Source organism: Dromaius novaehollandiae, chromosome 3 (genome assembly GCF_036370855.1).
Source record: "Dromaius novaehollandiae isolate bDroNov1 chromosome 3, bDroNov1.hap1, whole genome shotgun sequence".
NCBI classification, from domain to species: domain Eukaryota; kingdom Metazoa; phylum Chordata; class Aves; order Casuariiformes; family Dromaiidae; genus Dromaius; species Dromaius novaehollandiae.
Window position 1 is genome coordinate 97,435,112 of NC_088100.1, and position 15,031 is coordinate 97,450,142.

At 41.2% G+C, this 15,031-nt stretch overlaps 1 protein-coding gene across 8 annotated transcripts in view; it reads right to left on the minus strand.

The window, feature by feature from the left end:
- Nucleotides 1-15,031, minus strand: part of TTC7A (tetratricopeptide repeat domain 7A) — a 187,417-nt gene that overhangs the window by 26,928 nt on the left and 145,458 nt on the right. For all 8 annotated transcript variants that reach the window (XR_010388532.1, XM_064509558.1, XM_026121174.2 and 5 more), the window contains one exon: nt 14,798-15,000. Coding sequence is in view for 7 of the 8 variants with exons in the window: in XM_064509558.1 (XP_064365628.1) it covers nt 14,798-15,000 (203 nt within the window). In the remaining variant the exon portion in view is untranslated. The remainder of the gene's footprint in view (nt 1-14,797; nt 15,001-15,031) is intronic.

Genomic DNA, 15,031 nt, shown 5'->3' on the forward strand with positions numbered 1-15,031 from the left:
CATCCTAGAACTGCTAAAGCCCTAAAAGAAACATTAAATCAAAATGTTTTATTTCTAGGTATGTAATGCCAGTCTGGCAAAAGAATTGCAGGTCCATGTATCCTTAACTGAAGACCTTGGGACTTGAACTGTAAATTATTGAACTGAAGCTGTCTAGAGGTAGCCGCTTACATAAAACTTGCTTAGCATGAGTAGCTAAATTTGCTGAAGCCTTAGGCTGCACTCCTAGTTCAGTAAGAAAGGGCCCCAGAGCTGGTGCAGGCTGGAAAGATAAGGGAGTTACAAGCAGTTTGCATTCCTGTGCCCCACACTCCGAAAGGGAGGATGTCAAGGCTCTGAAATAAGGCCTGCTTGGGCGCCAGGCCCTTGGGAAACAAAGCCTCCTCTCACTGCTGAAACAATGTTAATTAAGGGGTCTGGACTATCTCCCCCTCGTCAGGACCCTGGGAGATAATACCTACTGTCCCTGCTGGGGCAGTGTTAATTGCTGGAATTACTATCTCCCCCTTGTCAGGACCTTGAGAGACAGGGGTGGGACCCGGGGAATGAAGAAAACATTAACCAAACAGTGTAAAAGGGAAAACTGCAAACCTGGCAATTTGTTTGTATAAATGCTACTTGAAAAGTTGGAGGGGTGTGCTGATTTGTGGGAAACCACCGAGCACCCAGGCTTGCGCAACTCTGAAATAAATAAGCAAATGTCTCTCCTGAGTGTGTAATTATTGGCTTATTGCACACCGGGCAACGAATCCGCTTTTCGGATAACAAAGTCTCTCTGGAGCTGTCACTTGATGGGAAAGTGCATTTGCTGAACAGTGAAGTCTCGCACTTGGGATGGAGTAACCTCACGCAACTGTAGGGGCTGGGCACCAACAGGTCAGAGAGCACAGATCTGCAGAAAAGGATCTGGAGATGTTGGGGCACGACAGCTAAACAGGAGTCAGCAGGGGATGAAAGCTAATTGCATACTGAGCTGCATTAGGTAAAGCCTCACAGCAGACTGAAGTAAGTAATCATGCCCTTCTATTTGGCATTTGCGAGACTCGGCCTGGAGTCCGGTTTTGGGTTCCCTGGTTGAAGAAAGTTGTAGACAAATTGGAGAAGGGCCAGTGGAGCGCCACCCAGATGGTCAGAGACATTACGGAAAGAGGCTGGAGGGGGAGATGTTTATTTGGCCTTTTCTTCTCCAGAAGAAAAGCTAAGCAGGTAGCTGATTGCTGTCTTCAACTATCTAATGGGTGATTATAGCAAAGGTGGGACCAGAGTTTTCTCAGAGGCGCACAGTGGCAACAGATACAAATTGCAGCAAGGGAAATTCTGATTGATTAGATATTAAGAAAAAATTCTTCATAACGAATGGCACAGCATCAGAACATGGGCCTAGAAAAGTGGTGGAATGTCCATACAAGCCCCTGAGCAGCCTGCCTTAACTTTGAAATTAGTGCTGCCGTGAGTGGGAGGTTGGGCCAAATGATCCCCCAGTTTCCCCCCCTTTCTCAGCTAAATTCTATGATTCTAATGTGCCTCATGACATGTATGCAAAGTTATTAAGCACACTTAATATATCATCATTTGTGTCAGTTATCATCAACACTTTCATCAGCTGGAACACTGCTGAGCTGACTCAAATACTGTACGTCTTGTCTGAACGCAATTAAAAAAAGTACATGGCAGTTTCTGTGTGTCTCAGTCAGCCTTGTACCATGCATGTTAGCATTCAAAATTAGCTGATTTGGAGGCCTGCTCCCCACTCAATTCAGAGCTTATATTGGGCTTGCCTAGTTTGTTGTAAAACCTACTATGGCCTGCTAAGCAAGTCCCTCATTCAGAGTCACATCAACCACAATTTGGATTTGGGGAGAATCAAAGCAAAGCTCACATAGTACAGACCTAAATGAATCAGAACTTAAAAGATGAATGCCCCAAACAAAGCAGCAAACCTTGCACAGCTCACCAGCCCTCCCTCTTCTCTTATTGCTCTGCTCCTAGGATATAAGAGGAGCAGTGGGCAGATGCCATCTCTCCCACAATGGCCCTGTTAGGAGGTAGCACTTAGCATTACAATATCACCCCTGTAATCCTATTGGGGGGGGGGGGGGAAGCTCTACTGTAACATTTATAGTCCTACCTTTGTTTAGTCAACGCTGGCAAAACAGCATAAACAAATAATCTCCACTGTACAGCCTGCCATTTGTGTTCTGGCTGATTTTTATTCTCAGTCTCTTACGTTGGAGACAAGCTTAGAAATGAGATACATCCTGGTAAGTGATGCAACTGGAAAACATGTTTTTATTAGCTTACTCTTTATATTAAAATGAATGCTGAACAGGGGAATGCAAGCAATGAGAGTACTGGGCTAAACATGAAAACACCAAAGCAATAACCTCTCTGGAACAAGAAGTCAATGTAATTTCACCTCCTTTCCTGCTTTAGACCTTGCACTAGGAGACACTTAACTGCTTCATATGACTACTTCAAAGAGGTATTTGAGCTACACAAACATTGATGTCCACCTTAATTACACAGTCTCCCTATATCTTCGGGGGGGAAGAGACACACAGATTCTTCCCCAAGGCAACGTAGAGCAGGAGCCTACCAAAAGGGGCTCTGCATCAAACTTGGAGAATTCCCTCTTCTCTGGGCAACAGCTGGACAGACAGCGGCCAACTCATTTACCTAAGCTAAATGCTGAGAACTGGGTTATGTGAATTTTTACCAACTACTTAAAAGGACTTAAAATGGAACTGCCACGGCAGAGTCTCAGAAGCAAAGAGGAAGCACAGCAGCCCATTGTTTTGTTTATTTCTTATAAAGCCAAGGGCTATTGAGTAAAGCACGACTGAAAAATTACTACCCACCCGACTTCCAAAAATACTAGTAATGAGAACTGATTTAGGCAAACATTATATTTGACAATTCTTGCCAACTGCATGACTCCAGAGAGCAACTGCAAGACAGAGATGCTTAAGCCTGGTTCTGATTATGTAGTTCCCACATTCGGTTGGTATGCGGCTCCCAACTACTCCAGTCCATCTCCTTCCCTCCTGGAGGAAAGGCTCAGCTAACTACGCTGGTCATAAATCTCCCTACTGAAAGGTGATTAATGTGAAAATCCCTTGTTGTTCTGTTGGGAAACCACAGAAAAGACTTGCAAATCCATTAAATTACATCTTGCAAATACGAATCTGAGAAGAATGCATGGCAATAGGTGATATAGGGAAACTACTGCATTGTGTCTTCAGACAGCTTATATGAGTATCTCTTTCCAAATTAACATTCTTGCCATCAGATTCTCATTAGACTCACTCAAATGTTCTGTTAATCTTATATTTTTCCTCCCAAGTGATTAATATTGATTTTTTATCTTGTACACACACAGGAAGGTCATACTACTTCCTACAGGGTGGATTCATTCAATAAAGAACTATGCTATTAAACCTGACTTGACATTATTGTCAATAGAGCTGAGCTGCCACAATGCTTTTTATTTTTTAGAAAATTCCAATGCAACTCCCCTGATTCCAGCTACATCCATCATTCCACTCCATGATACCCACAAGCCACTTGACAACTCATTAAAATTTATATATATAAAATGGAGGTCAGGGCTGTGTTCCAGGGAAGCCCTACTAACATTCAAACTCCACATTTAATTAAAAGATAATAAAGCTCAAAATAATACATTACAAAATGCTTCTGGAAATAGAAATTATTCAACAGAAAAAGCAAATAGGAAGACAGCACTGCAGGCAGACCTGCAAGACACCTTATTTTTAGCTGGACACTCTAGGTTTCGGGTCAAATGTGAGAACAGTATGAATCCACATTCACTGGCAGTCTGGGTAGTCCATACTGCATGCCAGAGTGGGCAAGTGCTATTTTGGGTTTGGTTAAGCCCTGCTCACAGGGACCTTCTGGCCTGCTCCCTTCCTCACAAGAACCCTCTCATAAATGCTTCACGCTTCAGCAGAGGAGGAGTCAGACTGTCCTTCCCACACCTCTTGCTGGGATGCTGCCCCAGAACCATGCCACATGGATGGCCAGGAACCTTCAAGCTCCAGGACCACTTTATAGCAGATAAATATAAGCACCATCCGTTAGTTCACACAGCTTCTCTCTGTCTCCACAGCATTTCCTATTTATTTCCACCGGTACCTGCAGAGAGCAAATGTATCCCTTCACAGTTTCTGTTTTGCTACCCTGACAAGTCACTCTCTCCTGTCCCTGACCATCATAGGGTTTTTTTCTGCTCTTTTTCCAGCTGGGGTTTCTCATGCTTGAGCACTTTGGCAGAAGTCACATTAGCAATATCAAAGGGCAGCTCACTGATAGCCTGGAGCTTTATAACGGCATGGGGAAGGAAGAGAGGAAAATGGCAACAAGGAGCAAGCGGCGTCTTTTCAACACCTAAAAAAAAATGCACAGGTTTAGATGGCTCAAAGAACAAACAGGAAACCTATATTAAGTCCCTCCTAACAAGTCTTATTTTCCAAAGTGCTGAGGAGTTCCTTGCAATTCTTGGCCCTGGTTTGTTTATGTTTTCAGACACTCCTTCAACACCACGAGAACAAGCTTCTGACCTAAGTGTGCTCTCACAGTTTCTTTGTAGTGAATTTTACCTTTCTTGGATAAAATAGTAAATAAATAGCACTGTGAAGGAGCCTGCTGAAGTAAATCAGGGCTGGGCCCCTCTCCTGCAGAAACCTACAAGGCAAAGAAGGATGGAAGAGGAAGAAACAAAGCTGTTGAAGGGCTGTGTGGAAAGCATATAATGGAAAAGAAAAGGCGTAAGCCATCTCTCTAAGCAGTCAATGTTTTACCTCAATATTTTAAAATAAGCAGCAGTCTTTGTTTTTTTGCTGTGTCTTATATAATTCCCCCTTCAATTCTTTCCCATCCCTTCCCTTCTTAACACATATATACCACCACTTGTCTGTTCTCCAAATGCACTGGAGAAATGCAGTGTGTTGAACAGAAACAATGTCATAGGAAAACTTTGTAACAGCATATAGGGATTTTTCCACATCCAGGGAATACCCACGGGGTGGCCTAAACTGCTTAAATGCTTTGTTCTAGGAAAGTAGTCCAAAAATACCCTGCTGGAGCCTAGGATTTACCAAACAGTTTCTTAATTCACCCTTCCAGTGTTTTCCTCTACACTCCATATTAGGTAGACCTAAGAGAGTCCCAGAGTCTGTAGCTCTCCAAGCTGCATCATAGAAGACGTCACTGGTCTCCTTTGGGTTGCTAGAATCTCCTGTTGACTCTGTCACTATTACTTACTTACTTAAAAAAAAAAAAAAAAAAAAGACACTTTGTTCAAGGTTGCTCCATTTTTGGAAAGGCTTGTAATGAGTGACTAAGTGTCTTCTCTAATGCTTTTTCTACCTTTAGCTCTGTCATCTCTGCCTTATAAATCCAAAACTGTTCTCACCAGGGGAAACTGCAAAACCGTACTGGTACAAAGATGTTCTGCTTGCACTGAATTTGCAGAACAGAAGGATACATTCACTGTCAGAGCAGAAAGGAAGCACTCCCCAGCCCCTCCGCAAAAAGCTATTTTTTGCAGGCGTTGTCATGTCTTATCCCCAGGAAGAGAAGAAGGCTGTGCTAGAAAGTCTTCAGAATTACATTTGCTCCTGTTTTACTCTGCCCTTCACAGCACCACAGAAACAATTTATCAATACAATGGAGGGTAAGTCACAACATACAGGCAAGGCAGACTCCTCTAATGAAAACAAATCCTTGAGAGAAGAAGTAGTAGTTCATAGATCTGCTTGCTAAATCCCACTCCCACTGCAATAATGTTTTCATCACTACTTACATTTAGGGACATAAGGGTACCCAGAGCTGTAAAGCACATCGTTTGTGCTGAGCAGTTGCAGTACTTTGCCCATATAATTTGTGGTCCAAAAGCCCAAATGAATGAAGCACCATAGCATTCAAGATACGTAACTAGAATAAATAAGATTTTGCACTTACAGAGTGCCTGTCATCTGAAAGTATATACAGCTATTAATTAAGCTCCACAACCCCCAGATGAAGTAGATCAGTAGTTTCATCCCTGTTTTACAGCGATTCAGGGTAAATTGTGACATATAATCACAGCTGAATCTGCAGCAGAGCTGGCTGCACAGGGGATGGCGAGAGCCAGGGCTCCACCTCCTCTCCAGCCCTGTTCAGTGAATTGCCTTCAATGGAAAATGACCGAGTTGCAGTTCATTGCTCTCTGGAAGAGGAAGGACCCACCCTGTTGCATAACAGTAGCAAAGACCTAGCCCTAAGTGTTTTGATAAAAAAACATGAAATAGCACTCAGCTTGGGAATAGAAACCCGGAGCTCTGACTCTCTGGACATTTGCTTTGAGCGTTCTTTCAGAAACAGCAAGAGAGAGCCTCTTCATGTGGATTCCCCACAAACAATCGGAATAACACGGCTCATGACTTCTCAGGTTTGGAGGACATGGCATATAGAATATCTTAAGTACTTTAATTTGTGAAGTTAGCTTTTATTTTTCTGTTTACCTGCATTTTACTATACTACAGTTCAGAAGCTACACCAATGAGTGAGGGATCACATCGACATAATGTAATTAATAACTGTAGGCAATACGTATATCAAAATCTGAGAAGAAAACCCTCTCTTTAAACATGCATGTTTTACATGCAGAAATTCTGGAAAATAAATACAAATAATACATTTTATACCATCTCAAGATATTTAAAATAATAGTAATGTTGAAAAGTACTTAATATAATTTTAAAATGCAGTGCTCTTCAGGAAAGTGAGATGTATCCACATACTCCCTCCAATTTTTTAAAATAATTTTAGTGGTAAAACTTCAATTTTTTATATGCAAAAGAACAGCTAGAAATTCACTTTGTATTTGTTGTCCACTGAAATTCAAGGTCTTATGACAGCAATTTCTTAAAGCTTCTGAGTATTTGTTTACATAGAAACTGTGATAATAAAAAATATTCTCAGAATTTATCACAAAAGTAGTATAACTGCCTACTTAATTAAAATTACCAGTTCTCTAATTGTCTAATTGGCTTGTCTTCCCCAAAACAAGAGCTTGGGGGCATCAAATGCAACTAGGAAGAGCTTTATCCAGAACACATAAAAACAGGTAGCGCTTTGTGTCTTTAGATACAATTATCCGCCTAATCACAATTAGGACAAATACACAGTTGCCCTAACTATAGATGCATTTTAGTTGTGATGTTCAATTCTCTGTACACAAATAATAAAGTACTGAGCAAGACATGTCACTAGAAAATGGAAACAGAACATGGCATGCTTATCTACAAAAGAGCAAGCAAAGCAGCTAAACTATAGGCACCAAGCAACTCCTTAGATGATAAACAGTTGTATTAATGTGAAAACTATGCTCTTTTGTTCCCACATTTAAGAACAGAAAACATTCTAACTTCAGGTTTCAAGGTAAAAATGCTTCTAAATAGTGTCCTAGCTACTTTAAAAGACATACAGACCTTGGTATCATGGAGCTACGATAATTCACCCTTGCTGAGAATCTGCCCCATGATTTATATGATTACTTCATACCAGCACGAAACAAATCCCTGAGGAAGTAATGCGTGTCATCCTTAAAAATATTAAGCAATCAAGCCATGTTTTTATTATGTGAATGGATGCCTTTGAAAACAAGCATCCATGCTGTGAGCTAAAATGAAATAAATGAACAGAAATAATTCATTTCCATGTTCTAATCAGTGGAACTGTAGTCTTCAAATTATCCTGATGCTACCAAAAGCAAGTCTGGAGACAATAGGTCGACTCTTCTACTAAAATGAACATGAAATTGCATCCTAAGCACACAATGAAGGCCAAAAGAAACAGTTCCAAGTCCCTTTGTGAAGTTTTTTTTCAGCCCTTGCATCCCACTGAACAATTAAGAACAGCGTAAGATTGAAACAAAGCAACATATAGTTCTTAAACACTCAGATCTAATCTAAAGCAATATACTTATCTTAGGCAAAAGGACCATAATCTACACAAAAACTTGCTCTTAATCAAGTTCTTCAGCTTCTAGCATTACCAGCAGAGAGAAGTTTGTGTTCCGTCAGCTAAAAAGATGTCTCTGACAAGCAGAATGAAATCAGGAATATATATCAAAGACTATAATTGCAGGCCTGCTGGTTATGTTGTATTCACAGACTGGGACACTGACACCTCTGGAAGGACTCAGATACACTGCCTGCTCTTATACATGACATTCACCTATTCACCAGAGCTGCTGACCATTCAGAACAGATCCAGCCCCTACAGGCCCAAGGAGATGAAAACAGAGCTGTGGTAATGAGATCAGGTTAATATAAAACATTTGAAATAGACTGTTACATTTGCATGAAAATGTATACAGGTAATAATAGATATGAGTAGAAGGCCATGGGACAACAAGTGTTTTAGCACTGAGTCCACAATGCTGTCTTTGAAGCTAAGCTAATTCTTTGTAAGAACTGCATTATTAGTTCTAGCTTTCTCATCTTTAAAAGGGTATAGTAGAACTGTATAAAGGTCAGAGAAACGCAACAGAAATAGTGAAAGGAATGGGACAGGCTTTATACAAGGAACAGCCAAGTTGAACTTTTCTGCTGGGAAAAGTGACAGCTTTGGAGAGAAAGGGGATATCATAGATATCTATAAAATCAGTAGTGGAAAGGAAGGGGTGAATAAAAATCAATGGTGTACTATCTCTTCCAAAGTAAGAATGAGGAACATCAAATGCATCAGTGTGGCTAGGAACAGCTGCGTCAAGAACATGCGAAAACTGGCAGTTCTTTGTGCAGCACTGAGCAGACCTGAGAGTCTCCTTGCCAAAGGATACCATGGTTGCTGAAAGTGAGCAGTGGCTCAAGAGAAGACAGGACAAGCTCATGAAGGAGAAATCCACTGTGCATGTCTAAGCAAGTCAAAACTGCCTCTATTTCAGGAAATCTCTGAGCTAAGACAAAACCTGGGGAAATATTATATATGCTTACCTGCTCTCTGCCAATGGTATGTTGGGCTGCATTAGGCAGAGTGTTGCCAGCAGATCAAGGGAGCTGATCCTTCCCCTCTACTCAACACTGGTGAGGCCACATCTGGAGTGCTGTTTCCAGTTCTAGGCTCCCCAGTACAAGACAGACATGGATGTACTGGAATGAGTCCAGTGAAGGGCCACAAAGATGATTAAGGGATTGGGGCACCTGACAAGGAGAGGCTGAGAGACCTGGGATTGTTCAGACTAGAGAAGGGATGGCTTAGGTGGATCTTGTCAACGTGTGTAAGTATCTGATAGGAGGGCGTAAAGAAGACAGAACCAGACTTTTCTCAGTAGTGTCCAGTGACAGGACAAGAGGCAATGGGCACAAACTGAAATACAGGAAATTCTGTTTAAACATAAGAAAAAGCTTTTTTACTGGAAGGGTTATTGAACCCTGGAACAGGTTGCACAGAGAGGTTGCAGAGTCTTCATCTCTGGAGATATTCAAACTCCAACTGGACACAGTCCTGGGCAACCTGCTCTAGGTGACCCTGCTTGAGCAGGGGGGGTTGGACCAGATGATCTCCAGAGCTCCCTGCCAACCTCAACTATTCCGTGACTCTGGTATGTGACTGATACCTCTCAAACTCCATATAACATGAGATCTTCCACAGCAAATAATCAGGCCTTCCTGGGAAAAGACCAAAATCTATGCTGATCTCAGAAAATAAGGGCCACAGAACAGCCTATGGTCAATTTGCTGGCCCAGATTAGCTGACTTATACTGAAGTAAGTGGAATGTTTGCTTTTTCTACTTCAGCAGGAGAGCACTTTATGACTCTAAAGCAATTTTGTGGGGGTGCCAATTATGTTTTATGGTGCAGACGGCAGTCCCTCTCAGAAAAAGCAAAACTCTCATGATTAGCACAACCGGCTTTACACGTAAAGTCATATTCTGTTTGACTTGATTCTGGAACAGATCTAATGGATTTTCACTAATTATGTTTTCCACCTGTTTTATGTGCTCACAACAGAACACATTATAAATTCACCAAACAAAACCCAATATATATTTCACTCTGCTTCATTATCAAACATGGGGATGATGCAGTGAGGAGGGCTACATGGCACTCTGATAACAATCTTATCATTCTTGCCTCAGGCTTCAGAAGAAGTAGAGAATCATTACAATCTTCCATTTCAATCAATAAAACTCAAGTGTGAGTCAAGCAAGTATTTTACTTTTTCTTTGTTTACTGGGTATTTGTTGTTGTTTTCATTAAATCTGGCACAATGTCCAAGACAAGGGTACCCACTTATTTTTAAATGAATGATTCTCTTTCTCCTTTCCTGAACTAAAACATGTTGAGAATTGATCTAGTCCAACACAGTGCTATGTGAGATGCCTGCTGGGCAGGAGTCTTCTAAATACCTCAGTATGCTTTTAGTTTAGCCTGCACTATTATTTATGGAGCTGCAGGACCTAAATCCAACATGCTGGCATGAATTTTCTCCTCCTCCTAATCAAAAGGGAGATCAGTGCTGAATGCACTGTGGTAGGGAACCTGCAAATTTCAGTGTCTTTCCCCAGTGACATACAGGTAGGTGGATTTGTGCAACACTTTACAAGGAGGTATCATCTGCCCTGGCTTATGTCATATTTTCTGACTTGGCTGGGCACGTCAGTTTTGTTATCACAATCCCAAAGTGCCATATATCATAAACTTATGTGATAAAACTGGGTACATGCCAAAGGAAGTAAGCCTTCGTTATTAAGTTTAGAAGTATGCTGGCAAACACAGACTAGTATCTGACATGGCTGTCCAGTCACAGTGTGAAATGGGAGGATATGGGTTAAGCTGTTGTTTCTGGACCAATAGAGATACCTACTCAGTGGAGGCTCCATCAGCCCTCTCAAACAGAGGGGGAAGGCGCTCTATGATCTTTGCAAGCAGGCCCCAGAAAGGAACCTTATTTTGACTAGAAGAACTGGGTTGAGCTAATAGAGAGAGGGAAGACAGAAATACATGAGACAAGAGTGAGCAGAAATGTAAAAAAAGCCCTAGCAAGTTTCCGAAAGAGAGCTGTGGGTCCAACAGTATGCACAGTTTTTAAGGGTCAAGCCAAGCTGGTCATTTCTGAGAGCGAACAGCTGTTCAGCCAAAGGAGTAGCTCCACACACCTCACCAGGAATACTTTGGTATTAAGTATGCTCTCCAGTAGCCCCACCATCTGATTCTACATGTTTTTCCAAAAGAAGATAAAATGCCCCTCTTCTACAAATGTGCTCTCTCAGATTAGTTTTAAAGCCATTAATATTTACTTTACAAAGATCATGTGTGGATTTTTAATAAAGGCTTAAGGATTGCTTACAAAATACAAGTGCCAGCACAAACCAATACAACTACTATTTGGTATTTTCTATGTGCCTATGGTTTGCTTATCACAGTATCAGACACCCACCATCAACAGCCTCCGCTATGAAGCACGGTATGCTACCTATCTCATCGGATGCACTCAGCTTTGCAGACCTGCTATATGGTGCTGTATTTCTGTGCCGCAGTGTGCTTCATACAGAAAGCATGCAAATTTGACAGCTATTGTGAACACCCACGATCACAGTAAAACACAACTGTTTTTCAGTTATGCAGAAAAAGAGCTTGTGTTTATTATCATGGCGGCTCTACCCTGTGTCAAAATGAAGTTATTGATACCTGATGAACTCATTCATTGCTAGATTTGTGCCCTTCATTTAAAGCCAGCAATGCTCTTCAAGTTGGAATTTTCCAAATATAGCCTTGTCAACCTAGTTCTGAGAGCCCAGGGGAGAGGCACAACTACTTTGCTAATTGGTGCTGATACACCAGGGAAAATCAGCACTGTCTACAGCAGTTTTACCTTAAAGTGGACTAGGTCAGGTAGATGGCAATTGGACTAAGTCAAACAGGAACTCTCCTAAGCAGACCCTCTTTCCCTAAATGATTATACATTCGCAAAAGTATTATTACAGTAGGAAAACTAAGTGCTCATATGTTTGGGGAGACCAGCAATGAAACAGCTTGTATGAACTTAGTTTCAGCTGCCTCTATGTGTGTCTTACATGGCTTTCTTCAAGTCACTTGGAACCGCTGATAATCCAGTTTGGCCTCTTGCACAATCCATTTTATATACCATTTCCCTCAGGTACGCAATTGAACAAACTGTGTTCAAGAACTCATGTTTTTAATAACAATATGGCTTGTACTTGGTTAATATGCACGTTCCAGAAAGGCACCCAGTCTTCCTTTGATGGCCTCAAGGAGATGCAAAATATACTACTTGTTATGCTATATCTTCAATTGCATAAGCCCAGTCTAAGTTCTCCGTGGGGACCCTATCTCATTCGGTATACAGAACAGATTTGGTTAGCTAGCAGCCATTCAGTATTTTATTTTTGCCCTTTTTATTTGATGCATAGCCCTAAAAGCCTTGTTTACGGCACATTATTCAAGCTCTGTTCTGAAGACAGAATGATTAATTTCTTTACAGGCTTTTCTGTAGTGCTCATCAGATGCTTCTAACTTGTTATGTGCAATTTCCTAGCTTTTGGAAAAGCATAAAAAGGAATGCCATCATGTGGCATCCTGTAAGTACAGCTATGAATCATATCAGCAGGGATAGAACAGACCTTTGCTATCTTAGCTAACAGGTGGGAACGACAGGCTGCCAACACAGCCAGGCTAACGGAGATGAGGCACACACCTAAGCAAGTGATTTTCACTCATATTTGCTGACACCAGAGGGATGGGTAGACTCAGGATTTTAAGGCGATCGAAGGCTACAGAGTAAAAGTACTCTTCACAGGTACACACTCTTATTTGTGTCTCAAGTAAGACTGGCCCTTTCTAATTCATCCTTTCCAACATATCCACCTCCCAACCTGAGCCTTATTCCTTAACACAGTCTCATTCTTTTCATCTATCCAGTCAGCCCTTATTTTTCTCTCTGTTACCAAGTTTGTCCTTCCTTTTCCCTACTTGCTCATGGAGTCAGTCTCTCTCCCCAGAGCCCCCCACCTCACTGTCTTCCTTACCTGTACCTGGGTCTTATTCCCAGCTCTTCACTAACAGATGATGGAGCTTACTGGGGTTTGAGGGGAATGAACATTCAGAATTTTTGGAGGTTTTAGAAATACATCTCTACTAGGCATGTAAAAAATGCTTGTTTTTTTAAAGGTTGTAACTTGGACAACCTTGGAAGGATTTTCGTAGCGATAGTAAAAAGCACATTAATGTCACAAAGACCACCCCTTCCTGACAGAACCTGGAGACAGTAAAGCACATTAAGGAAGATAACACAGAAATCTTTTCACTTGGGCCAAACAACATATCTCCTAGCCTCACTTTCAGAACCAGTTAAGTCATGGTTGACATTTTCTGAAGTAAATTGGGCCAGAACAGATGTGCATCTCAGAAAATTTTATTCTAAATGGTTATAGTTTGGGACAATTACAAGCAACTGAAATGGGAAGACACAATATGTGATTTTGCCCATAGAATAAGACAAAAATAAAAACTGTTAGTATTATCTCGGCATCTAACTTGATGGCTACTCTGACAGTGGTGACTTGTCTGCAACCATGACACTAACCAAACCAACCATATCATTCTTTCTTTACAGACTTTTGCAAACTGAGCTTGTACAGGTTGGATCCCAGAAACAAAGTTACATTGTCACTCCATTAAGCATATAAGCCTGGCATGTGCACAGCTGTTTTGTAACCTCCTCCCAAACTAGACACCAGCTAGGTAGGTGTCTTTTGCTGGTTTTGCACTTGCAGTGTAACACTGATCATTCATTATTACCAAATCTTTTTCTCTCATTCCTTGCCTGTGGGTTCCACTATTTTCTCTCAATTATGACTTCACTTCATGTTTGTCCTCTTGTGCACTTATACCCCTTCAGTTCTGGAGCTGCCTGCCAATCTTATCCAGACTAAATTTATGCCAGGGAATACAGAACTGCTAGCAAAGACACAAAGTGGTCATATGGATATAGAATTCTTGTAGAAATTAAATTGGTTGAGCAAGTCTATGAGACTTCTAAAATCCAAGAGAGACCTAGAGGCTAGAGTTAGTAAGACACATGACTGATGAAATATGATTAAAGGTTCTGATTTCATAACAGAAGTGCGTTCTGGCCTTTCACAAAGCTCCCTATACAATCCAGTTTGAAAGTTATAGGCCCTGTGTTTGTAAATAAGTTTTTTTCGGTAATGGTGCAACAGAAAAAGTATTTGCTAGATAGGAGGGCTACCACAAAACAAATGTGGAGCCACTGCCTCTACACAAGGTTAGAGCAGAGCCTTAGCTTAAGACAGTAAGAGATGAATTTTATTGTAAACTAATAGTTTTGTCTTGCTTTGGGTAGACACAACACTCCAGTCCAAAATTTAGAAACCCTGTATACATCTATATTCTATAGCTATTTAGTTCAGATCTTTCATATATCAGTGCACTGCTTACTTAAAATGCATAACAGTTAGCAGGAAAAGCAGCAAATACAATAATAAAGCAGTGAATTGACTTCCAAAACTATCAGCATTCATCAATTAAAATATTTACTTTTGACACAAGTCCTAATTAGTTGAAAACATTCAATCCAGCCTTAAAATAGAGGTTCAAGCTACCCGTTTTATTCTTGGAACAAAGTCACTTGCTCTCAGGATTAGGAAGACAATGGCATCCAGAGCAAGCATGAGCCCTCTCCCCTCTTATTACGGTTAATCAGGAACATAAATACTATAATGGAGCTGAGCCCCTGCAAACTCACCAGGCTGTGCATAATTTCCACTCCAGCTGGATTCACTGTGAGTGCCTCATCATACAATTGCTTAGCCTCCTCCAAATTGCCTTTCATCTCTGCAAGCCTCCCACGCATGTACAGTACAGCATGAGAAGTGGGGAAAAGACTAGCTGCCTCCTGGATACAATAGCCTGCTTCCTTGAGATGCTGTTGCTCCATGAAGAGTTCAGCTGAAAAAAGAAAAAAAAACACTCTACCATT